The sequence below is a fragment of the Melozone crissalis genome, unplaced genomic scaffold (genome assembly GCF_028551555.1).
Source record: "Melozone crissalis strain CALT ecotype California unplaced genomic scaffold, PUWL_Pcris_2 ptg000108l_1, whole genome shotgun sequence".
NCBI classification, from domain to species: domain Eukaryota; kingdom Metazoa; phylum Chordata; class Aves; order Passeriformes; family Passerellidae; genus Melozone; species Melozone crissalis.
In genome coordinates this window covers 409,461-435,688 of record NW_026535885.1, presented here as the reverse complement: position 1 = coordinate 435,688, position 26,228 = coordinate 409,461, and the positions used below count along the sequence as shown (strand labels likewise).

Sequence of the window (26,228 nt, the reverse complement as noted above, 5' to 3'; positions counted from 1 at the left end):
GGCTGCGCTGCCCCCGACACCCCCGGCCCCGGGCCTCTGCTGAGGCTGGGGGGATCCGGGGCGTTTTGGTCCTTCTTCCACCAGAGAAGGACCCTCTGACCCCCCTGCACACCCTCACAGCACGCAGCTCCAGGGAGGGATTTGGGAGCCCCTCCTGAGCCTCTGTGTTTGTCACAGCCACCTTGTTCCTCTGGGACAGCCAGGACCGTGAGGCAGCGCCAGGAGCCCGAACAGCTGGAAAAACCCCCACTAAAAATTAACATTAATTTATTAGAATATTTATGATAAAAACCAAGAATCTCTTTACATGTGGGTTTGGTTTTTTTTTTTTCCTTTTTATACAAGAGAATTTCCATTGCTTTTTTTTTCCTCCTGGACACAGAGCAGGGCAGCAGGCAGGCGCGGGCAGCGGCGCGGGCGCCGGCCCTGGGGGTGCCAGCGGGGCGGGTGGCACGGGGGGCAGGTGCCCACCAAGGCAGCGGCAGAGCGTGGCAAGGCACGGCACGGGGAGGGGACAGCGGCCGGGGGCCCCGGGCAGGGGCGGTGAGCACCCCGTGGTGGCACAAGGCGGGGGACAGGGTGACAGACACAGGGCGCCCCTGAGCCAGGGAGGGCTGCGAGCCACCAGAACGCCCAGCGATCCCTCCCAAGCCTCGGGGAAAGATGGGTCCTTCCAGGCCCCCCGGCACCCCCAGTCGTGCCCGTGCCACCAGCCTTTGGGATCCGAGGTGTCCCCACGCTGGGGGAGCTGGCACTCGGCTCTCCCAGCTCCTCTCGCTGCAGGGGGACAAGCAATCCCCCTGGCACACCCCGGGGGACAAGCAATCCCCCTGGCACACCCCGGGCCTGTCTTTGGTTAAGGAGCAGCCGCTGCCGCGCTGGCACAGGGCGAGGGGCCGAGGCTGGCCCGGGAGGGTCCCCACGGGACAGGTGACAGCAGTTCCAGGAGGGATGGAGAGGCTGCTCAAAGCGAGGGGTCCCAGCTTCGCCCCTGCATGGCTCTAGAGTATTTCTCTGAAAAGACCTGGCATGAAATGTGAGGCCAGGAGGGAGGATCCCAGGCACAGCCGGGCCCACGGGGGAGCTGCCAAGGCGAGGGAGCAGCGCAGGAGCCCGAGGTGAGGGGGCATGGGGAGCGTGTGAGTGTGTATATGTGCGTGTGTGCGTGTGCGTGTCTGTGTGTGTGTCTGTGTGTGTGCGTGTGTGTGTGTGAGTGTGTCTGTGTGTGTGTGTGCATGTGTGTCTGTATGTGTGTGTGTGTCTGTGTGTGTGTGTCTGCGTGCGCGTTTGTATGTGTGTCTGTGTCTGTGTGTCTGTGTGTGTGTGTGTGTCTGTGTGTCTGTGTCTGCGTGCGCGTTTGTGTGTCTGTGTCTGTGTCTGTGTGTCTGTGTGTGTGTGCATGTGCGTGTCTGTGTCTGTGTGTGTGTCTGTGTGTGCGTGCCAGCCCCGTGCCAGCTCCTGCTGTCCCATCTCTCCGCTCCGGAGCAAGGAGAGGGGGCAGTGAAGCACAGCAAAGAGGGGAGAGCAGGGCTGTGCCATGGGAGTGACTGTGGAGACCCCTGGTCAGAGCCGGCCGCAGGTCCTGAGTGGGTGGGCGCCTCCGGGGAGCCCCGCGGGGGCTGAGAGGCGCCTGCAGATCCCAATCCCGGGCGGAAAATCGTCCGTCACCCCCAGGCCACGCGGCCCGAGGAGCCCGGGGCGCCCCGGGGCCCCTTCCCTGCTCGCTGGGGCCAGCCCAGGGCTCGCCGGGCAGAGCCGTCCTGGCAATCCCAGTCCAGCCAGGACAGGCTGCCCTGGCTGAACCCGGTGTGTAGTGACAAGGAACCGAAACGGAGAGCAAAGAACGAATGAATGAACAGAGAGAGAGAAACGCTTTGGAGGCCGCGTGCCAGCGGCTACTGGCCCTTGGGGATGAAGGGCTCCCCCTCCTCGGGCTCGGGCCGCGGGCCGGGGTCGCTCAGGCACCGCAGCATGCGCTGGTTGCTGGGGCTGTCCCCGTTCCCCGGCGTGAAGACGTCGTCAGTCCCCGGCGAGGAAGGCTCCTTCACCCGCATCACCAGCCCCTCCTCATCCTCCTCGGGCGAGGGCGGGAGGCCGCCGCAGCCCTTGGGCTCCTCGCTCATCAGGTCCACGGACTCGGGGGACTGCGGCGAGGCGGGGTCGATGGTGATGATGGGCAGGTTCTCCGAGTCCTCCTTGGGCTCGTAGGCCAGCGGGTCTGGGGGCACAGAGGGGTCAGGCAGGGAGGGGGGGGTCTCAGGGACCCCCGGTGATGCCCCCAGATGTGTGTTTGGGGCCGGGGTGCCTGGGCTGTCTCGCTGATCTCCAGCTCAGCGGTGTAACTCCTGTTCCCGATTCCACAGCCCGGCGGAGCTGCCGACAGCCCGGCTCCATCGGGAAGGGCGAAGCTGCCCTCTGCCGATGGACCGCGGGCTCCGCAGCCGCGGCACGCCCGGCACAGCCGGCACAGCCGGCACCCCGGCCCCGGAGCGGGAGGGACGCACAGGACAGGGGGAACCGCGGGTGCCAAAGCCAATGTGCCAGGGACAAACCGGGAACGCACTGGCAACAGGTCCTGGGCTAAGCGCTCCTGATGCCCGCCCCGCGAGGGGCACAGACAGAGATGTGGCAGCGTGGATGGAGCGAGCTGGGCTCCAAAGGGACTGCCCAACCTGCCTTCCCAGGGAATTGTGCTGGGAGCCAGCTGGGCGCCTCTGCTCGGAGCAGCAACCCTCGGGGCCGGGCTGGATGGGCGCGGGGTGGGGACAATCGGGGCTGGAGCGCCACAGGGAGCTGAGGCGGTGCAGGACAGCTCCGAGGGCTCCGGGTGAGGGCAGTGCCGCTCTCGGCAGCCCCTCCCACCTACCTGAGCCGATGCGAGCCCGGGACATGGTGGGCGAGTCCACCTTGTGCGCCGGCACCGTCAGGTAGTTGTTCATCTGCAAGGGAGCGAGGCACCGTCAGCAGCGTGGCCACAGGGATGGGTAGGGGACTGGACATGGGGATGGGCAGGGAGCAGCAATGGGACGCAGAGCACACGGGCACAGATCCTCCCAGCCTTGCTCCAGGGACTTGCTTGGAGCCTGGGGCAATCACAGGACCCCCAAGGCTTGGGGTCCCCCTCTGTCATCCAAACCTGAGCCCCCTCCCAGGCTGGGAAGCCCCCCTGGCCCCAGTCCTGCCCACCCTGGTGTTCCCCAGCACCTTCTGCTCCAGCTGCCGCGCCTTCTGCCTCCTCAGGAGCATCTGGTTCCAGGCCTCCTCGTAGGGGTCAGCCACCAGCGTGTGCCGGTTGTAGGAGCGCAGCTGGGAACAGATCCCGGAAAAGGACACGGGTTAAAATCCCACACGGAGAGGGAGAGAAAGGTCACAGCCCCTTTTTCCTGGAGATGGACGGGACAGCCACCAGTGGGCAGAGCAGGCCCAGGCAGGCTCGTGGCTCATCCCTTGTGCGCCACCATGGGATGCCTGATCCCAACCCACCCTGGCCCAACGAGGGTTTAAGGGCTGGGCTCAGCCACTGACCAAATCAGCCTGGCCCTCAGAGTACCCCAGCACCATGCCAGGAGGAAAAGCCTCCTGGGGAAGAAGCCAGGCCAGGAGTGCAAGGCACAGCAGGGCAGGGGACACCTCACCCTCTGCCTGGTTTTCTGCAGGTTCGTGCGCAGGATTTTGCGGATCTCCTCCTCCTTGTCCTTGGACAGGGCTGGCAGGACGCGCTCCAGAGGGAGGGTCTGGGGGTTGATGTTCCTGCACGGACAGACAGGGCTCAGAGCCACAGACCACCATGGCCACGCAGCAGCCAAGGGCAGGGAGCACTCAGGGTGCCAGGGAGGTGCCCAGGGCAGGGAACTCACTGGATGGAGACGGTGGAGACGGCAGAGGGGATCTTGCCGATGCCCCCGCTCTCCACCAGCTCGATGGCCTGCTTCATCTCCATCTTGTGGTAGAAGGCGATGAGCTGGGGCTCCTTGGAGCGCTCCCCCGCGATCAGGCACTTCTTCACATACTTCTTGTTGAAGCGGTTCAGCCTTCCCAGAACGGGGCACAGGAGGGGCAGACACAGCTCAGCCCTGGCCCCGGCCCACTCCCACTCCCCATTCCCCACTCCCACAGAGCTGTGAAACCTGCTGGGTGGTGACTGAAACCCTTCCCCAGCCACCAAACTCCCACTCCCACTCCCCATTCCCCACTCCCACAGAGCTGTGAAACCTGCTGGGTGGTGACTGAAACCCTTCCCCAGCCACCAAACTCCCACTCCCACTCCCCATTCCCCACTCCCACAGAGCTGTGAAACCTGCTGGGTGGTGACTGAAACCCTTCCCCAGCCACCAAACCTCCCCACTCACTTGTCCTTCCAGTGGTGATGCCCGTAGTGACCACAGATATCCTCGATCCCCGTCAGAAGGTGATCCAAGAACTGGAAGAGATGGTGCAAGGCGTGAGCAGCTCGGAGGGCTCCTGCCCACCCCCTCCCTGCCCTGACACCCACACTGACACACGGGGAGGGCACTCAGGGTGTGTGAAATCAGGGCTGTGGGTCCAGGGTGGGCTTTGGGAGGGCAGGACGGACCCACACAACGGGCTTGGCTCTACAGGCACTGGGGGTCTGGGTCAGAGCGGGCACTGCACGACACAGACGGGGAGAGCCCTCGCTCTGCCCCCTTACCTTGGGCTCTGATCTAGGGGCAGGTCCCAGTGACAGAGGTGGCAGAAGCAGGGAGAGCAGAGGGCTGAGGCAGCACGCGTTACCTGCGTGTGGATCTCCTCGTTGATGGAGCGCTTCGTCTCCTGCTTCTTCTTCACAGCCAGCAGATCCACCAGGGGCCGGATGGTCATGCCCTGGGCAGGAGGAGGAGGAGGAGGGTTACATCTCTGCCCAAGGCACAGAGTGGGGGTGGGATGGGCTCGGCAAAGCCAACCCGCTGTCGGTGTCACTGAGCAGCGTTTTGGGGACGCGGGGCAGTGACAGGGTAGGGATGGAGCGGGGATGGGCTCCCACCCTCCACAGGGCCATGAGAGCCCCCTCCCCTCTGGAAGCACAGCCTGGGTGGGCGGCACCCACCTGCACGAAGACGGTGAAGAAGATGACGGTGATGATGGCCGTGAGGAACATGTCCCTCATGCCGAAGTGCTTGTAGTCCAGCAGGTAGCCCAGCGAGAAGGCGATGGCGCCCCGCAGGCCCCCGTAGGCGATGATGAACTGGTCCTTCGGCGTCAGCTTCACGATCCGGAACTTGTTGATGAACCAGGTGAGCACGAGGACACCTGGGGGACAGCACAGTCCTGGGGGAGTGGTCAAGGGTCCCCTCCAGTCCCAAAGAGCCCACCCTGCAGCCCCTCAGGGCTGTCTGCTCATCTCAGCATCCCATGGCACCTTCCACCCCATGTCCGGCACCACCACGGCCTCAGCCCCATCTCCCCAACACCAACCACCAGCACGGGTGATGCCCACGGTGCAGCAGTGCCACCCAGGCATCTCCAGCCTCCCAGCAAGGCAAACCATCATGGTTGAGAGTTCACCATGACCCAGGTGCCCACTCTGGCCAGGCTGGACAGCGCTTGGAGCAGCCTGGTATGGTGGAAGGTGTCCCTGCCCATGGCAGCTGGAACGAGATGGGCTTTAAGGTCCCTTCCAACCCAAACCATGCCATGATTCTTTTACCACTGAGGGCTTTGCCACCACACTGACACGCACCCAACACCCTGGCGATGAGGCAGAAGAAGAGCGTGCTGATGACGAAGGTCCAGTTCCAGTAGTGGTGACCAGCCACGGTGGAGACGCCCAGGAAGATGAAGATGAGGGTCTCGCTCACACTGCTCCACATCTTGAGGAAATACTTGATGGTGGTGTGGGACTTGTGGGAGATATTGGCTTCCACATAGGGCCGCATGACCACACCAGCAGCGATGAGCCTGGGGGTGAGGTTGGGGCCCTCAGCAGCCATGGGGACGTGGGGACAGCCCCAGGCCCTGGCCCTGCAGCAGCATTCTGTGCCGTGACACCAAACTCCAGGGCAGCACAGGCATTAGGAACCACCAGCAAACATTCAAGGCAACATGAGGTTTGTCCTTCCTTTGGCAGGGCAGGAGTGAGCCCTGGAGCACAAACCCACGGTGTCCTGAGTGCTCAGCAGGCCCTGCCTGCTCCTGTGTGCCAGGAGAACAGGAACAGGCTGCCAGCACCCTGAGATCCGTGGGACAACTCCCGAACCCACTTCTCTGGTGTCCCTCCTTGCATATCCCAGCCCAAACACAGCCCTGGGCCTCACTGGGCACGCAGTGACCACGCTGGGCCAGGCAGGACTGTGGTCACACACCCCACAAACCCCCAAAGGCCAAAGGGACAGGCCCTGCCCGCCGCACTCACGCCATGATGCCCGACAGGTGGAAGAGCTCGGCAGACAGGTAGGCCATGTAGCTGTAGAGGAACACGAAGAGCGGCTCGATGACGCGGATGTGCGAGGTGAAGCGCGACGTGAAGGCGGCGATCACGCCGTAGATGACGCCCACCAGGACCCCGCCCAGCGACACCACGAAGAAGCTGAGGAAGCCGAGGATGATGTCCAGGATGGTCACCTGCTCGAAGCTGGCAAACTCCTCAAACAGGTGGTAGAGGACCTGGCAGGGACAAAGGAGAGCAGGGCTCAAACTGTTCCTCTGGTGAGGGACAGCCTCACCTCGGGGGACACCTGTCCAGGGAGTGCGGCACACCTGAGCTGAGCTGCGTCCCTGCCTGGTGACCCCAAGCCGGGTGCTTGGCCAGGGCTCACACCAAATGCAGCTGCTGGTGCTTTGCTGTGCCAGACACAGACCCGGGGTACCAGCTCCCTGCCCTCTGTGCCCACAGGGACACACAGAGATGTGTCTGGGACAGCTCTGCCCTCCAGCTGTGCCAGGAGGGCCTTTGGTCAGCAGCCAGAGCCCGTTCCTGTTTTCCCAACGAGCAGGAAAGGACAGATCCAGGCTGGGGGGCTCCTGACAGATGCATGGAGAGAAAAGTCCCATCTGCCCTGCCCAGCCCAGAGAAGAGCCCAAACCCTTGAGGTGGCTTCTGCAGCTGTGGGAAACCCGAGGGAAGGACTTGGGCTGTGCTGGCTTCTCCCACCCCCAGACACTGCAGAGATGTTAAAGCACATGTCAGGATGGGAACAGGATTTATTCCTGCAGGAATAGCAGGAACGGAGGGCGAGGTGCCAGCTCCTGGGACAGGGGCACACAAAGGCATCCCCCAGGGATGAGAGTGGGGACGCAGACCCTGCAGGCACCCCTCTGCTGAAAAACGGGGGAGAAGTGCCTGGAAAAAGCCCTGTGGTGGGACAGAGTGTTCTTTGTCACCAGGAACCTTGTCAGCAGGGGCTGAGCAGCCAGCTCCGGAATGGACAGCTGGGATGTGGGAAAGGAGCCAGGAAAAAGCAGTGGGTTAGGAATCAGTTTAGAGGTCAGCCCTGCAGAGAGGAGAAGGCCACGCTGACAGCCAAGCCAGCACCTGGACACTGATGTCCTCTGGAAAGGGAGCAGGCCTGGCCCCACCTCCCAAAGGTCCCCCTGCTTGCAGAGGGGCTGGGGGTGATGCAGGGGGCTGCTAGCCTGGCTCCAGCCCCTCCAGCCTGGCCTCAGCCCCTCCAGTTCTCCCTTTGCATGGCTGATGTGCTGCCCTCCCACCTCCTGGGGGCTGGAGGACAGTGGCCACATGAAAGGAGAGACAGAGCAGCAGCTACAGGGCAGCTCTGCCTGAGCCAGGGTCAGCCCCTCGTGCTGCCCCTGGCAGGGCAGGCACGGGCACAGCAGCAGCTCCAGCCAGGAGAGCAGATGCCCAGAGCCCATGGCACCAGGAGGCTGATGGGCACACAGCAATTCCAGGAGAGCAGATGCCCAGAGCCCATGGCACCAACGGGCACAGCAGCAGCTCCAGCCAGGAGAGCAGATGCCCAGAGCCCAGGCACCAGGAGGCTGATGGGCACACAGCAATTCCAGGAGAGCAGATGCCCAGAGCCCATGGCACCAGGAGGCTGATGGGCACACAGCAATTCCAGGAGAGCAGACGCCCAGAGCCCAGGCACCAGGAGGCTGATGGGCACACAGCAATTCCAGGAGAGCAGATGCCCAGAGCCCAGGCACCAGGAGGCTGATGGGCACAGCAGTGACTCCAGCCAGGAGAGCAGATGCCCAGAGCCCAGGCACCAGGAGGCTGATGGGCACACAGCAATTCCAGGAGAGCAGACGCCCAGAGCCCATGGCACCAACGGGCACAGCAGCAGCTCCAGCCAGGAGAGCAGATGCCCAGAGCCCAGGCACCAGGACGCTCACTGGGTACGTGCCCAGCCCTCCAAGTGGAACACTCCGCCTCAACCCACCTCTGTTTCAAGGCTCTACTTTTAGCTCTGCACCTGGACACGGTTTGGCGCAGGTGGAGCAGCCGGGCGGCCGCTGGCACGGCCCTGACAGGTGCCCCCACGCTGGGATGAGCAAACCCTGAGCCAACCCCGTTCCCCAGGGCACTCACGACGGTGACGGCGTCGTTGAGCAGCGACTCCCCGAAGACCAGGATGTGCAGCAGCTCGTTGATGTGGATCTCCTCGAAGACGGCCAGCACGGCCACGGGGTCCACGGCCGAGATGATGCTGCCGAAGAGCAGGTTGGCCAGCAGGCCGATGTGGTTGAGGCCCGGCCCGCCCAGCTGGCACACGGCGTACATCAGCCCCCCCAGGAAAAAGGCGTTCCAGAGCGTGCCCACCACGGCGAAGATGAGGATGGTGCCCAGGTTCTCGGTGAAGGGGCGCAGGGGCAGGAAGTAGCCGGCGTCCAGGATGATGGGGGGCAGCAGGAACAGGAAGAAGATGTCCGACTTGAGGATGGGGGGCTTCTCACCCACCCCCTTGATGAGCCCCCCGACCAGAAGGCCCACCACGATGAGCAGGCAGCTCTCGGGAACGATGCTGGACACCGAGGGGATCACGTGGAAGCCTGGAGAGGGGGAGAGAGGGAGAGACACACTGGGTACAGGAATGGAGGATGCTGTCTGCAGGGACACCCCTGCCAGAGCCAGGGACCACTTCCCCGCACTCCTCGTGACCTGCCACTCCCCGTGTGCCTCAGTTTCCCCTCCTGCCCTGCTCTGTCAAGTGGAAACTGCAGCTTAACCAGACCGCGGTACTGCTGGTCTCAGCCAGAACCCTGAGAGTCCCAGCAGCAGGTGACAGCCACCCTTGGGACACGCCAGGGTCTCTCCCTGGACCCCAGGGTGCCCACGGCAGGCGTCCCTGCCTGTGACGGCCCTGCAGCTCTCCCCACACAGCAGTCCCTGCTGCAGCTCTCCCCACACAGCACGGCCCCCAGGCACACACAGGCTGTGGCGTTTCCCTCCCAGCAGACAGCAGCCTGCCCACCGGTGCCACCGTTCCCAGCGTGCCAGGCCAGCCCCATCCCCGGGCATCCCTGGCACAGGGCACTGAGGGATGCGGATGGCAGCTGCTGCTTGGTGCATTCCAGGACGCAATTCTCCCTCCTGGAGGCTTTACAGGCTGGTTGCAGCAGGGACAGGATGCATCCTTGGGGTGAGGGTGACAGGGAACACATTTCCCCCTGTTCCAACCCCAGCACGACCCCAAGGCAGGTCCCTGAGCCAGCCCTGACCATTGGGATGACATTCCCACCCGGCACCCCAGCCGGGCCCCTGCCAGCCCACCAACACCCACAGAGGGTTCTGGGCTCCCTGCACCTCCTCCCAGCCTTTATCACTATTATTTTGAAGCGAGGCATATTTGTTCCCTGGCAAGGGAAGCAGTTTAAAATAAGGAGCCCTGCCTTGGCACGCCGCGTTCCTGCGCTCCTTCCGGCCGTGCCATCTGCAGCAATCCCACACCAGATTCCATCCCTCCAGCAGGAGCCAGATCCCCCCGAGCCTGCAGGGGCCACACCTGTGCCACGGCCAGCTCAGCCCTCCCGCACCCTGCAGACACTCCTAGGGGAAACAGGTGCACAGACCCTGCCCAGGGAGCACAGGTGCACAGGTGCACAGACCCTGCCCGAGGAGCACAGCCCCCAGCCCAGCCCTGTGCAGGTCCTGGGGCAGGATCAGCCCCCAGATCCCCCCGAGCCCGCAGGGGCCACACCTGTGCCACGGCCAGCTCAGCCCTCCCGCACCCTGCAGACACCCTCAGGTGCACAGACCCTGCCCAGGGAGCACAGCCCCCAGCCCCACGCAGGTCCTGGGGCAGGATCAGCCCCCAGATCCCCCCTGAGCTGCAGGAACAGGCTCCAGCCCAGAGGATTCACCACTCCAGGAGCCATTCCAGCTGCTCCAGAGGGCCCCAGGTGCTGCAGGGATGCTGGCAGCAGCCTGCCTTGGCTTTGCCCCCAGCACACAGCTCGATGGACACAGAGGGAGGCAGGAGGAGCTGGGAACACCAACCCTGTCCCAAGGCACCCCCAGCCCCTGCATTCAGGGACTTCCCAGCCCCTGATTTACCCCCATGGGAATTTCCCCTCTTTCCTGGAGCCCGCACAAGCTCCGGGCACCCCAAGGCAGCCCTGGCACGGAGCTCCCATGGGAGGGGAGGTGACAATCCCCTTTCCACGCACAGCTCGTGCAAACCCTGGGAGCCACCGACCCTTCCAGCACACCGGGCAGTTTCTGGCTGGAGCAAGGCTTAAAGCCACACAAGCAGCGAGAAGCCGACAGCAGGGCAGTTTTTGCTTGCTAAGTATGTTCAATCATGAATAAAACACAAACACTGACAATTAAGCATCTCTCACTTCTTCCCCACAGGCCCCAGGATTCCATTAAACTGGAACATTCCTGTGCTGATGGGAATTCAGTGGTTTACAGCCTTTTTGTGGGGCCCTAAAAATACACTTACACGGGCTGCATTTTAATTATGCCTTTGATTTCACTGAATCTCAGCCATTTTTTGCTCCCCGCTTGCTCCGCTCAGTATTTTTAGAGCATCCCAGAGCTCACTGGTACCCATCTGTTGGTGGGAGCCAGCGTCCCACCTTGGGATGCTTGGGGGTGACTGGTGGGAAGGACGAGGCCAGGCAAGGGTGAAGTGCTTTGATCCCAGCCCTGTGCCTCAACTTCCCTCCTGGAAGACGAGGAGGGCTGGGCAGGATGCTGGGAGAGGACAATGCCCAGCCAAGGGGCAGCAGAAAGGGGAATAAGCCTTGATAATGGCTTTAAAGATTACGACAATAATAATAATAATAAGAGCAATAAAATAGTAATAATGTGACCCCTGATCCCTAAATCCCCAGCACAGGGCAGGCACAGCCACCCAAGCTTCCTCCTTTGGAAAACAAACCCCACAGGAGCAGCTCCCTCTCACCAGCATCAAACACACCTGAGCCATTAAAGGAGAGACAGTTGGGTTAAACATGAACCCCGCGGGGTTGAGCAAACACAGAGAGGGAAGCGCAGGAGATAACAGCTCCTGTGAAAGCAGCTCCTTGCCCACGCCACACTGCCAGCTCCCACGTGCCCGGCAGGGCACACACTGGTGGGCAGCAATTCCTTGGGTCGGGGCAGAAAGGAACCAGGGACAGGAACCCCAGTTTCAACCACGGACTGAGCACTTGCAGATCTGGAGGAAATCCCATCCTTGCAATTAAAGAGATTTCCGGCAAGGAAAGCTGCTCTGACAAAGGTTGCTCCGCTGCTTCTGGGTCTTTATTTTGGGGTCAGTGGATTTGCCGGACAGGAGGGAGCAGGGAAGGAAGCATGGGCACAGCTGAAGGGCCCAGCATGCTCATGGTTAAGCCGGATGCTCCTGAGGCTTCACCCCACATTCCCAAACACCCACGCAGGGACACGGCCTCAGCACGAGAGCCAGGATGCTCCAGGAGGATCCTGTCAGCCCAGAGGAGGCGCGAGAAAGGAGAGTGCTCGCACAAACCCCCATCCTGGCCAGGCTCATTGCAGCAGCTGCAGGCTCCAGCAGGCAGAGGAGGAATCACTCAATTATTAACCAGGGCCAGGAGCTCTCCCAGCCTGGGGATGCTGCTCTGGAGGAGGTGGTGGATGAAGGGGCAAGGGGGTGTAAAGCCCCCCAGGAGATGCTCTCCCAGCCCTGGGGACGCTGCTCTGGTGACACATGAAGGGTCAGCCTGGGAAGGGGCAGTGAAGCCCCCCAGGTGATGCTCTCCCAGCCCTGGGGACGCTGCTCTGGTGACACATGAAGGGTCAGCCTGGGAAGGGGCAGTGAAGCCCCCCAGGTGATGCTCTCCCAGCCCTGGGGAGCCCGGGCAGGGGCTGGTTTGGGCTGCAGCGTGGCTGGGAGTGGAGCTGGCTCTGGGAAGAGCAGGCATGCTCAGAAGGGCTGCCCTTCTGAAGGACACTGCAGAGAGCAGGGCTGGAGCACACACGAGTGTCTGACAGCGCCGGGCCCCTCCGAGGGCCACCTTAACCCTGCAGGCAGCAGCAAGCCCAGGTGAGGCGTGCACAGGTGTGCTCACCTTCCCACACTCCCGTGTGACACACAGAGAGCCCCGCACACCGACGCCCTGCTGGCTGAACCCCAAAATCACACATGTGTCACCAGCCCTGGGGACCAGCGCTGCACGGAGCCGTGACTCAGCACCGTGCCCTTCTCTGCGCGTGGAAGGAGCAGCAGGGAGGGAAGGAGGGCTGGGCTGGGCTGGGCTCCAGGGGCTGCAGAGCTCTGGGATCTGCCTTTCCCACGCTGTGCTTTGGGCAGGCCCAGGATGGGGTAGGACCCAGCAGGGTTAAAGCCCGGTGAGCACGGCGATGCAGTGACACAACATTTGGCAGCTGGCTCCCAGGGGAAAATCCATCCCAGCCCTCCAGAGCTGGGCTGCAGCTTCTTCCATTCATCCCGCACAAAAACACGGCGGATTCCTCTCTGCCCTGGCCTGCCCAGGGACCGGCCAGGCTCTGCTGGCTGCTGTGGCTCCAGCAGGGATCTCAGGGTGTCTCTGCTCTGCTCTCCCTTGCAAAATGGAGCTGGATCCAGCAGCAAAGACAGGGGACAAGGAGAACACAGAGAGCTGCACCAGATGCAACGGGGAGCCTCGAGGGAAGGGGATGAAAATTGAACTTGCTCAAAAGGAATTAAAAAGCTGGTGCTCTACGCCTATAAATAGAGCGAGGCCACGGCCGGTGTCACCCTGCCAGGAGAGGGGGTAAAACCACTGTACTTAAATTACACTCAGTGCCTCTCACAGGCTCCAGCACCACCACGTGCCCTGAAATCCCAGCCCCACAGAGCCCCAAGCCGGCTCATCCCCACAGCATCCCACTGGGAGGGCGCACGTGGGGCCGTGACGCAGTCTGGGCTTTGCCAAACCCTCTTCTGTTTCACCAGGGAGCGGGCAGGGTTTAACGCAGGTGCAGCTCACCCCACTGCTCCCCTGCAGCTCCTTCTGGGCTGGTTTCAGCAGCTTGGGTTGATTTGGGCAACCTATTACGCACCCAGTGGCTCCAATGTCCAGAACGGAAAAGCGTTGATTTTCCACCCCAAAATGCCATTTCCTGGTGAGAAGTTGACTTCTTGTTTTTTGTGTTAAGGCACAGGTACAGAAAGTGCTTCTAAGCAAAACAATTTCCTCCAGAACAAACCAAATGTTTCACTCAAGCCTCATTATTTTGTTGTCGCTAATTACGAAGCAAAGCCAAGAACCAGGAAGGTAATTAATTTATGCTGCTTTTTGTGAGTCATGAGCGAACGCAGATCCCACACAAGGGCCACAGAGCCACCCTCCCAACCTGGCCGTGGGCACAGCGTGCAAAGCCAGCACAGCAGAAGGGAAAAGCAAAACACCCAGCCCTGGTTTCGGGGTCACTGCTGCACCCCAAACTCGGGTGGGCAGCCAGGCTGGTGCTCAGGGCAGCATCAGCTCTGCCCCACAGCCCCCAGGCATTTTCAGGAGTGGGGATCAGCTCCATCCATGTGGGATGGGATGGGATGGGATGGGATGGGATGATGGGGTGGGATGGGATGATGGGATGGGATGATGGGGTGGGATGGGATGGGGTGGGATGGGATGGGATGATGGGGTGGGATGGGATGGGATGGGATGGAGTCCTGGGCTGGTCCCCAGGTCTGCCTGCCCAGGGTGCCCAGCACAGCCTGGCCGTGACCCTGCCCAGCACACAGTGTCCCCAAAAGCCACGCTGCCACAGCCCCCAGCCATCAGGAGCCGTGCCAGATGGGGAAGGGGCTGTTGTGTTTCCCCTTGGTGTGACATTACCGCCCCTGTGCCTGCACACCCTGCTCAGCCCCACCCCACCCACCTGCCCCTGGCTTTACCCCTCTCTCCCGCCCAAAGCAAACAGCCCGGGGCACCAGGAAGGAGCTGCTGTGATGGGAGCCCCAGGTACAGCCCCAGCACCTGGGCCAGGTGCGTGTGGGAAGGTGACCCCGCCGGACCCTGCTGCTTTGCTGGAGATAAGAGCAGGGCTGATAGCATCAGGCCAGCCCTGGGGTGACTCAAAACCTGAAAGGCACAGGACAAAAAGCAGACACTGCCAGGCACCAGCCTTGCTGCGGCTCGGCCAAGCAGCCACAAGCCACAGCCTGAGCTGGCTGCACACAGGAGGACTCTGAGAATGGCTTGGTGAGCCCTCAAGGTACAGCCAGAGCAGGAGGCCGGGCTGGTGCAGCCTTCATCCCTGAGGAACAATCCATGGACAGAGGCCTTTAGCACAAACACTTGAACAGTTTGTTTTTTTTTTGAGAGCAGCAAGGGCACGTACCCTGGTTTTATCTTGAAGCACTCACAAGAAATTAACAGATCAATTGGGAGTCTTTTACAGAGCTGGTATTAATTTCCTCCCAGCTGTAAAAAGGAAATGAGAGACAAAAGACATTAAATGGACTTGCCCACGTCCCCAAGCGAGTGGCGTCAGAGCTGGTGTGAGAACCCACAGCTCCCAATTTCCAGTCCTGTGTTTAGATAACGCTTCTCCTTCACACCAGAAGGGAAGGCAAGGACACTCTGCAAGGAAAGCACATATTAAGAAAGACCTAATTGCCATTAAGGACTGCGAGACCCCTGGACTGTCACCCCACGGCTGCAGCATTCCAAGCAGGGAGGAAAGCACAGAACCACTGGGAGGCTTCAAGGCTCGGTGCCACCACATGTGGAGAAACCCTCTTGCAGGCCCAGCTGTGCACAGCTGTGCACGGAGCAGCTCTCCTCCCCCTCTCTGCAGGTCTGGAGCTGCCCTGTGCCCCAAGGCTCACGCAGCCCGGTGGGCTCTGGGACACCAGCCCGGGTTTGGAGCTCCCCGGTAGCCCCGACCCTGCTGACTGCATTCCTGTCACGGGCAGGTTCCAGAGCCACTCCCAAACCGCAGCTGCAGCCACCAAACCTGCTCAGAGCCCCTGGGCAGGCTGCACTCAGCTCTGCTCACCAGCCCGCGGCACTCACCCAGCAGCAGCTGGGCACGGGGCACTCGGGGACAAACTGCCACCCAGACTCTGCTGCGGCTGCCTCCAGGCTCACTTTGACTCTGCCCCACCAGCTCCGGTGGGCGCAGCTCGCAGCCAGGCCTGCAAGCTTATTTATCATTCCTGGCACGGCTCGTTTACCCTGCAAAAGTGAGTTTTCTACGGGATAACAGCATCCTCATCCAGGTGTATATCCTTCAGAACAGTGACAGCAGCTGGACTCGTGCATTTTGAGGATGTTTAGGGTCTAGAAAAACTTCTTTAGCTCCAAGGAAAGGGACAAGGAGCTAAACATAACTCACTCTCAGCAGCCACGCTCTCCCCAGATTCCTTCAGCTGCTACAAGGCGCTGGATGCCGTGAATAGCTGGGCTAGGAGGGGTCAGTGCCAGGGGATTTCTGGAACAGAATGCTCCCAGCGAACATCTGCGTGCTGCAAAGGGAACCCTCACACTGCTGGATGCGGACGGAGGCTCTGGAGCAGGGGGATGCAAACACACAGAGCCTGGTCACCCAAAACAGGGCTCCGGTCGCTCTCCCAGCTCCTGACCCTCAGCCACAGCACACAGCATTCAATGCCCAGCTCCTGCTGACCCTGGAAGCCCTGGGGAGAGCTGAACCTGCGCCGGCCCGAGGTGAGCACGGACACAGTCCCCAGCAGGGCGATGCCAGCCGCCCTTCCCAGGAAGGGCAGACTTCCTACCAGGAACACGGGCAGGAAAGACAAACAAAAGCTTTTCAGGAAACAACCTGTTGGTCTGCACTCGGACAGCGGGGAGGCGGTAATTGCAATTAGCACTGATTGCTGCCGGGCTTTGCGAGCCCAGACAGAGCGACACCGCTCTCAGCACATGCCAGCAGCGCAGCCGGAGCCAGTGCCAGCGCCGGCCACTGTCACCTCTGCCCCAGCACAGAGACAGCATCCCAGCACTCTGAGACAGCATCCCAACCTTCCAACAGCATCCCAGCACTCAGAGACACCATCCTAGCCTTCCAGCACCATCCCAACACCACCCCAGCACTCTGAGACACCATCTGAGCCTTCCAACACCACCCCAGCCTTCCAACACCATCCCAGCACTCAGAGACACCATCCCAGCCTTCCAACTCCATCCCAGCCACGATGGGATGCTGTGGGAAAAGCGTTCCCAAGGGAAACCGAGGCACCAACAGGGCTGGAAACACCAGCTCTTCCCTTCAAAGGCCTGCATGTGCTTAAATCTGTGCCCCTGGGGTGTCTGCTGTTAGATCCCCAGCAGTGGGGTGGGAAGCTGCCTTCTCTCCAAAGCCGTCATTAGGATCGAGCATGTCGTGACTCCAAAATGCAGAATAATTCCAGGCACTGGGAATAAACTGCTGCCACGGGTGTCTGCTCTGCAAGTGTGTGTCTTGCACAAGAGAGGGGAATTATCTCCCTCTGTTCAGTGGGATTTAAGTGCTGTCCCCGGAGGTCGATTGCATTGCAACTCTCTGGAGACAAAGACCTCGGATGCTGAGATGTTTGTGAGTCACTCCTGGGCAACCCGAGAAAATCTGTGTGTTCTCTTTAGTCTCTCTGACTAAAAAAGCACTCTGCATTCCTAAACTTTCCACTCAAAACACCAGCCCAACTCCAAACGAGCCTCAGCCGTGCCCTTCTTACACAGGCGGGGTCTGGGAAGGAGCCCCAAGAGACGTGGGGTGATGTGACACCAGATTTCTGTACCTCCAGAGGTGACACACCACCAATTTCTGCACCTCCACAGGTGACACACCACCAGATTCATCTCTCTGCCCCAGTCCAAGCAAGGCTCAGCCTGGATCCTGCCCCTTCTGACAAACAGGCAGCAGCGAGTGTGTGCACGCCCGTTCTGCTGAGCTTTCACTTTGGTTTCCTCCTCCCCAAGCAGGAACACACGAGCTCTGCTGCCCCAGGAAAGAGCCAAAGAACAGAACACGACAAGGTTAACACACAGCTGGAAGGCATTGTGGAATCAGAGTGGTCCCTGAGATATCCAACACCACGGGGAACAGATGGTGGGACCTCAGTGCAGTGAGAGACTCAACCACCAACACTCGGTTCAACCCAAACCATGCCCTGCTCCTCTGCTGCTCCCTTGGAAGCTGCCTGGCCCTGATCTCACTGAGGTTTTCACCAAACCCACGCTGGCAGTTTTGAGCCCCAATGGGTGAGAAAAGCTGCTGCTGACTCAGGCAGCCCAGCGCAGGGATGAGGTGCAGCCCAGCTCCAGCTCCACTCAGCAAGGCTGTGTTTCCACAGAGTATTCCGTGTGGATTTCGGGTTTTATTTGAACAAATTAGGCCTTGGGGACCCAAAACAGAAGAAAAAAAAATAAAAAGAAAGCAAATGTTTACAAGGCAGCTGCAGTAATTCATGCCCATTACTGTTGGTGCCCACAGCTCCAAGGATGCTGGACCAAGGAGCAGGCCCTGCATGATCCTGGGACAGGCTCAGAGCCCCCACCAGCCCTGCACCCACAGCCAAAACCAGGGCTTGCAGGAGGGAAAAGGGAAGGATTGTGATAAATTAGTATTTATTTGCAAGTCTAATGAGCATCTGGTTTGCACAAGTGCTAGAGAGAGATCTGTGTCTCGTCTGCACGAGGGGCTGCAGTCCCTCAGTACCACAGGATTACGGACACCCCAAGAACGACCCCCTGCCCTGCACCACCACCTGCATTTCCCTTCTCCCATGTGCAACCCTCAAACCCCAAGGGAGACTGTTCAGCTGCATTAATTGCAGACAAAACCTTGTCCTCCACCCCAGTAACTCCCAAGGGAACCCCAGCATCTCTGGGTACGGTGGGCAAGCTGTGGTTGGGGGATTGGGCAGTTTGGGACAAAGGATGGGCACCAAACGGGCCAAGGATCAACACGTTCTGCTGCCACCCCCAAGCCAGCCCGGGTCAGCTGCAGGGCTCAGGGCAGGAACAGCTCCATGGCACCTCCTGAGAGCCAGGCCAGCTCCATGGCACATCCCTGAGAGCCAGACCAGCACCTGGCACCTCCTGAGAGCCAGGCCAGCTCCATGGCACATCCCTGAGAGCCAGGCCAGCTCCATGGCACATCCCTGAGAGCCAGGCCAGCTCCATGGCACGTCCTGAGAGCCAGGCCAGCTCCATGGCACATCCCTGAGAGCCAGGCCAGCTCCATGGCACATCCCTGAGAGCCAGGCCAGCTCCATGGCACGTCCTGAGAGCCAGGCCAGCTCCATGGCACATCCCTGAGAGCCAGGCCAGCTCCATGGCACCTCCTGAGAGCCAGGCCAGCTCCATGGCACATCCCTGAGAGCCAGGCCAGCTCCATGGCACGTCCTGAGAGCCAGGCCAGCTCCATGGCACCTCCTGAGAGCCAGGCCAGCTCCATGGCACATCCCTGAGAGCCAGGCCAGCTCCATGGCACATCCCTGAGAGCCAGGCCAGCTCCATGGCACCTCCTGAGAGCCAGGCCAGCTCCATGGCACATCCCTGAGAGCCAGGCCAGCTCCATGGCACGTCCTGAGAGCCAGGCCAGCTCCATGGCACATCCCTGAGAGCCAGGCCAGCTCCATGGCACGTCCTGAGAGCCAGGCCAGCTCCATGGCACATCCCTGAGAGCCAGGCCAGCTCCATGGCACCTCCTGAGAGCCAGGCCAGCTCCATGGCACATCCCTGAGAGCCAGGCCAGCTCCATGGCATGTCCTGAGAGCCAGGCCAGCACCTGGCACCTCCTGAGAGCCAGGCCAGCTCCATGGCACCTCCTGAGAGCCAGGCCAGCTCCATGGCACATCCCTGAGAGCCAGGCCAGCTCCATGGCACATCCTGAGAGCCAGGCCAGCACCAAGCTGGGCCCCGGCTGCCCCAGGACTGGCAGCTCCCACACCCCAAATTCCACCCACAGCCTGTGTGGGAAGCCAGCCCAGCCCTGACCCCAGCAGCAGGTCTCCAGGCCTTTGCTGGTGAATGGGATGAAACAAAAGCTTTGGTTCCTGAGGGCCCTGAGGCCCAGGAGCTGCCACGGGGCCCTGCAGGGAGCAGAGGCAAGGCTGCCACGGGTGTGATCCTGCCTTAATGGACATCAGGGCTCGCCAGGGAGGAATGGCTGTGATTACAGACCTGTGCTGCTTTCCCCACTCCATCACCATCCCGCACCTCACAGCGGGAATCCTTCACTCTTCCAACCATAATTAAACTAATGGTTTTCTCAGATCCATGGAGGGAACAGTTTGGATGTTTTTTAGCTCAGACACCAGCAACGGGCAGATCAGAGAGGAAAAAATAAATGCCGTGGCTGTTCTTTCTGAGATGGCAAAGCAGGGGAAAAGGGAGCCAGAGCATGTTTAGATCATCCCCACATCCAACAAGGAAGTGGGAATGCAACAAGTCTGCATTGGAAGAGACTGTTTAAATTCATCATCACGACAATTTACACTTGTGTGGCACTCCAAATCCTTTCTGAACAGTCACTCCCCAAGCCCAGCGCCCTGGGACAAGGGGGGACGCTGGGGTGATCCCCAGGCTCTCACCACCCCGTGTCGGCAGCCAGCAGAGATAAGCCAGGCTGTAGGACAAACACTGCAACCAGGAATGAGACAAACATTTCCCTCTGGCCCAGAGAGGGAACCCGGATCAGCCAGGGCCAGGATCCAGCAGGAACAGCCCCGTCCCCCAGCCCAGCAGGGCCATCCGAGCCCACGGAGCACACCTGGGGTGCACCAGGGCCACAGAGCTGACCCCAGCACACCTGAGAGTCACACACACGCATTCCCCACGCTGGGCACAGCTCCTCTGGCAATGTGTCCTGGCTGTGCCATTCCCTCCCTCGCAGGTGGCACTGGCAGAGGTGTCCCCACGCCAGTGGCTTTGCTCTGGGGTGCTCCTGCTGTGTCCGGCCTCAAGATCCAGCTCTTCCATCCAGGGCCACCACCACAGCAGGTTTCCCACCCTGCTTATCAGCCTACAGGAATCTCACGTTCCTCCACTCCCAGGGCTCTGTAAAACCTTGGGGTGGCTCCTCCAAAAGCCACGATTCCAGGGCAGGGATGTGGGCTGATAAAAACGTTTGCAAAGCACCCAAGTGTTTTAGCACCCAAGAGTTTTAGCACCCAAATCTCGCTGCCAGCCAGCAGCCACCAGCTTCCACAAACGTTTCTGTGGCAATTTTGAAATTGTCTCTCCTCCTCCAGGCACAGGAGCCACCCCCATGCCCTGAGCCTCTGTGGGGCTCCACAACCCCACCTGCTCCCGTCAGGTTCTGCCCTTCTTCTCCCAGCTCCTATCACCAGCTCACAGGCACTGGGACCTTCCCTAATCTGGCTCCTCTGCAGGCACAGCAGTGCTGGGAGCACTGGAGCTCTCAAAGCAGTGTCACCGAGCAGGGTGCTGTGCTGGCACAGGGGGCTGAGCTGTGACACCAAACCTGCCCAGGGCACCAGTGTGTCCCCATGTAATCCACCCCAGCACAGCTCTGGGCTCTGCTCACTGAGCTCAGCTCCATCCCCAGCTCGTTTTACACCAGCCCAACATGCTCAGGGTGGGGACACACGCTGGGGACACGCGGGGGACAGTCCTGTGAGTGCCAGGCTGGCGCTGGCAGCTGTCACTCGCTGTGCAGGGGCAGGGAGAGCCCTGCAGGTGACTCGGGCTGGTCTGTGGGGTGGCAGCAGAACGTGTTGGTATTTGGCCTGTTGGGTTCCCATCCTCTCTCCCAGACACAGCAGGGCTGCCAGCGGGGAAGGAGAGACACAGCAGTGACTCAGTGACTGTCACAGCAGCAGCACTGGCGAGTGAAGGAGCTCAGCTGCTCCTTCATGCAAGCACTGTCCCTGCCATGGGCACACAGGGAGGGACGTCCCCACACCCTGGCTCCGGCTCAGCTGCAGCCCCTCTGCCCCACAGCCCTCCGTGGCGGCTGCAGGGGGCTGATAACACCCCGAGCTGCTCACAGCGCCAAAGCTGCCCCACACTGACCCCCAGCAGGAGCTGGGGCTGGGAGGGGACACTGCTGGGACTGTCCCACGCTGGCCACAGGGATATCACACACCGCATCGAGCAAAGGGAACAGAGGAAGACAGGGTGGGCAGCTCAATCAGGACATTGGCTTTCCGGAGCAGCCACCCTGCTTCTGAAGGAACTTCCCAGGAAGTGACTGGACATCATCTGCTGATGGGAAGTAGAGAATAAATCTTTTGTTTCCCTTTGTTTCCGCACCTGACCTTTGCTTCTGCTTTATTAAACTGCCTTTACCTTGATGCATGAGGATTTTTCCATCCTGGTTTCTCCTGCAGAGGAGGGAAGTGACAGAGCAGCTTGGTGGGCACCAGGAGTCACAGAATCATGGAATGGTCTGGGTGGGAAGGGACCTCAAAGCCCATCCAGTCATTCCACATCCCCCATATCCCAGGGACCTCAAAGCCCACCCAGTTCCACACCCCTCACCATGGGCAGGGGCACCTCCCACTGTCCCAGGTGCTCCAAGCCCTGTCCAGCCTGGCCTTGGACAATTCCAGAGCTGGGGCAGCCACAGCTGCTCTGGGCAAGCTGTGCCAGGGCACAGGTAGCCCCAGCTCTCCTCCAGTGTGGGTGGGAGCTGGTGCTCACCACAAAGCTCTGCCTGCTGGGCCCAGCACAGCCAGCAAAGCTGACCACAATCTGTTATTTACATTCCTGACTCACTCCTTCCCTTTCCCCTGAAACGAGGGGTATTTACAGTCCAACTTGAATTCCCCTCAACGTCTCTGGGAGCCACGTGAGCTGAAAGGTCAATCCTCAGAGAGGAGAGCAGGTTTTCCTGCAGAGAATCCCCTCAGCTCACCAACCTCTCCCTGGGCACGGCATGAAGGAGCCTTACGACAGCCCTGCAAACCCTGGAGAAGGGCACAGGGAGCTCCTGACTGGGCTGTTTTGGGAAGGTCTGGCCTTCTGCAACAGTACAACAGGTCGGGACAACGTCTGGCTGCAACCTGCAGCTGCAAAGGCTTCTCCCGGCAGAGCCAGGCCACCACCAGACCTGATCTGCACATGGTTGTAGCTGCCCCTCGCTCCCTCTTCCCCTACACAGCCCAAAATATCATGTGAGCATTAAGCAAAGCAGCCAGGAGCAGCTTCCCCTTCTGCAGGGGGATTAACACAGCAGGAACAGCCCACGCCTGCAGGACACGCTGGGGACACACATCCCCTGTGCCCTGCCCGCTGAGGGATCCCCCACAAACCAGCTCCTCTGAGGCACCTCACAAAAACTGCAGCAAAGGGGAAGGGCTCAGCTCACACCTCTGATTCCCCAACACACCCAGTGAGAGCTGCTGGAGAAAGGACAAATCCCCTGGATGCATTTCAGTCTGAAGAGCTGTGTAAAGCATCAGGAGCCAAAGGGGGAAGCTGAGCAACAGGACAAGGTCAGGCTGCAGAGCAGAGCCCTGGGAGTATTCCTGGGCTCCTCAACATGGTCACCCTGCACTGCCCGAGGGTGGGTGACACCCTGCAGTGACTCACAGGGCTGAAGACTCACTTTTGGAGCAACTTGTGGCTCAATCAGCAGCTTCAGCCAGCAAGGAGAACTGTGGGGCTGGAGGGGACAGGCAGGAGGTGCTGTCATGCACAGCCCACACCCTGGGAATTCCTGTTCTTGGAAAGAGATGATGCTGGTCCCCTCAGGATTACCCTGATGCATCAATAAATGCACACTGACGGCGTGGGGAGAAGGAGGAGCACTGCAAATTCCTGTTCTATTTATCACCCCCCTTGCTCCCTTGCTGGAAATGGGATGCTGCAGAGCCTGTCTGGTGCAGGGAGCCAGGGCTGTGTGAGCCCCATCCTGCCATTCCAGGCCGTGCTGCCAGCAGTGCCCAGCTGTGTAAGAGCCATCCCTGTGTGGAAAAAGCCGATTTTGCTGCTGCTGAACAGCACCCCGTGATGCAGGGCAGGAAACATGGGGCTGGGACAGGGACACAGAGCAGTGAGAGGGCTTTGGCTGCTCACGAGCACAGGGAGCTGTACCTGCAGCTGGGGAATTACCTGCCAAGGCAGCATGACAAGAATGCAAAACGAGGAAAGGAGGCCAAGGAAAGGGGTGTCCCGGGACCGCCCTGTGCCAAGGCCCTGCCACAGCTGAGGGTGAGCTGAGGTGTGGATTCTGGCATACCCAACACCTCTGGAGCTCTGCACAGCACCTGCCACCTCTGCCAGACTTGCAGGGCAGCCTCTCCTCAAATACCCCCCTCGAAACACGCAGTCTTGCATAAGACTTGTACGGCATCAAAGAGCTGACAGCCGGCAGCCACAACTTGTCCTGCAGCAGCAGCACCACGGAGCCCTGGCTGCGGGCAAGGGAGGCAGGAGCAGCTCCGACAGCATCAGTGACAGTGCTGGGTGTCAGCTCCCCATGGCAGTAGTCACAGGGTGCTGGGTGTCAGCTCCCCATGGCAGCAGTCACAGGGTGCTGGGTGTCCCCTCCTCACAGCAGCAGTGGCACAGAGTGCTGGGTGTCCCCTCCATCCCCTGAGCTCTGCTCGCCCTGCTGTTTGCCAGCTTTCCCCTCCATCCCCTGAGCTCTGCTCGCCCTGCTGTTTGCCAGCTTTCCCCGGCAGGCCCGCGGGCCATTGGCCCCTCCTTTCTGCTCCAGCTTCCGCACAGATATTCCTGATTTCATCACTCCCTGCTCCGGGAGCAGCGCTGGAGGCGCAGTGCCACAGCCAAGGGAGCCCTGCGAAGGGAGCCCTGCCGCCCCAGGCAGAGGCACCTTCCAGCCCCAGGTGCTTTGGGGAACGCCAGGAAGGCACAAACCCCACCTGGCTCCAGCCTGTCCCCACTGCCTGTCTCCCAGACAAGCCTGCGGGTCTCAAGTGCTCTCACTCCTCCGCCTGCACGTAAATAAAGCACTCGGGAGGCACTGTGGGAATGGGGCTGCACCTGCCCACGCACGCTCAGCGGGCCGGGGAGGGGATGGGGTATGTGAGGAGCAGCTGGGCAGGAAGGATCTGAGTCCTGGGGGTCTCTCAGACCCCTTCAGACCAGGACAGGGCACAGTTTACAACAGGAACCAGCTTTAGAAAGCTCCCAAAGCAAGATTTCCCCCAACCCATAAGTGAGCGTTATCAAACCACTGATGGCAACTGAGGAGCAAAACGAAGGAGCACAGAGCTCCCTTCCCTCCTCACCTGCTCCAAGGCAAACACCCCACCTGTCCCCTGGCTGCATCACCAGGGATGGGAGCAGGGCCAGCTCAACCTCTGCACTGCCGGGGACAGCACAGCAGGCTCCACCGCGTCACGGTCTGGGCTAATTCGGCCGCTATTGATCCAGCTGCAGAAGTTTGCAAAACACTTTGTCAACAGCCCCCGCCCCGGCAGAGGGATGCCGTGATGCGTTCCCGGAGCGGGGCATCCCGGGCTCAGCCTTTTCCAGCCCCAGCCGCTCTCTCCAATGCGGGAACCTCGGGACGCTGTGCGTGCAGCACAGGCAAAGCCGCCCCGCTCTGCTGCTGCGGAGGGGCAGGAAGGGGAGGCCGGGCACCGGGAGGCTTCTGAGGGATTCCTCCAAGGTTACAGAAAGCATCTGTGGTTAGGGAGGAAGTGAGCAAACGGGGCGCTTCCTCCCTGGGTGTCACAGAGAGGAGAGCAGACCTGGTCCAAGCAGGGTCAGCAGCATCCCCAGGTGGGAGTGGAGGGACCGGGATGCTGCCGTCCACCAGGCCCAGGACAGGGAGCCAAGGTCGCGGGGAGAGCAGTGCCCACCCCGGCCCAGCCGGCCTGGGAGCTCTGCGGAAGACGTGCGGCGGATCTCGCACTGGGATGTCTGGGGTGGTCCCACCCTGGGATGTCCTGAGGGTCTCTCCCTAGGATGTCGCTCCTCGGGATGCTCTCAGGAGCCACTCCTTGGGATGGCCGGGGGTGTCTGTCCCACCCGGTTGGGGGGTCCCGCCCGGGATGCTCGGCGGGTCTCTCGGGGCAGATGCTCACGAGGGTCACTCCTTGTGATGCCCGGGGGTCTCTGTCCCATTTGCCCGGGGGTCCCTCCTTCTCCAGGCCCTCCGCAGGCCCTTTCCCGCGGACCCCCCCGCCACGCCGCCCACCTACCCAGCTTCATGAGGCAGGCCAGGAGGATCCAGAGGGAGATCTCGAAGGGGATGCGGACGTGCGTGTAGTCGATGCCGATGACCGGGAAGGCTTTGCGGTGCTTGGCGTGCCCCTCGGCCGAGCCGTTGGCCGGCTGCTCCTTGAGCGGGTGGATCTCCTCGGGCGCGGCGGGCGGCGCGGCGGTGAAGCCGGGCACGGCGCCGCCGGGCAGCGGCGCGGGCTGGCCCTCGGAGGTGAGCATGGGGTTGGCCTGCAGGACCTGCCCGGGCAGCAGCGGCCCCAGCAGCAGCAGCGCCCAGGGCAGGGCGCGCAGGGCCGCGGCGCCCATGGCGGCGGCGAGGCCCGAGGGGCGCGGGGCGAGGGGCGGGGGGCGCGGGCGGGGGGCGGCGGGGCCGCCGCGGCGGCGAGCGCTGGAGCCGCCCCGCCACAGCCCGAGCGGAGCTGGGCCGGCCGCGGCGCCGGGCTCGGCCCACACGGCGGGCGGGACGGGCCCAGGGAGGCACCGGGGGCGGCGCCGGCGGCGGGAGGCGGGAGCGGGCGGGGAGCGGCGGGGAGGGAGGGAGGGGATGGGGTGGGATGGGGTGGGGGTGGGATGGGGTGGGGGTGGGGTGGGATGGGATGGGGATGGGGATGGGGATGGGGTGGGATGGGATGGGGATGGGGATGGGATGGGATGGGATGGGATGGGATGGGGATGGGGATGGGGATGGGGTGGGATGGGGATGGGGTGGGATGGGGTGGGGTGGGATGGGGATGGGGATGGGGATG

The 26,228-nt window shown here is 61.5% G+C and overlaps 1 protein-coding gene across 1 annotated transcript; it reads right to left on the bottom strand.

Annotated features, from left to right (window-relative positions):
- Positions 1 to 1,852: 1,852 nt before the first annotated feature.
- On the bottom strand, positions 1,853 to 25,788 carry SLC9A1 (solute carrier family 9 member A1). Its single transcript, XM_054292234.1, has 12 exons — positions 25,461 to 25,788; positions 8,507 to 8,967; positions 6,371 to 6,621; positions 5,699 to 5,916; positions 5,066 to 5,268; positions 4,753 to 4,842; positions 4,350 to 4,420; positions 3,858 to 4,031; positions 3,636 to 3,750; positions 3,205 to 3,306; positions 2,867 to 2,939; positions 1,853 to 2,218 (listed from the first exon to the last, which is right to left on the bottom strand). Exons 1-12 carry the CDS (start codon positions 25,786 to 25,788, stop codon positions 1,896 to 1,898), a joined length of 2,409 nt encoding a protein of 802 aa, XP_054148209.1. The 3' UTR covers positions 1,853 to 1,895.
- Between the last annotated feature and the right edge of the window lie 440 nt (positions 25,789 to 26,228).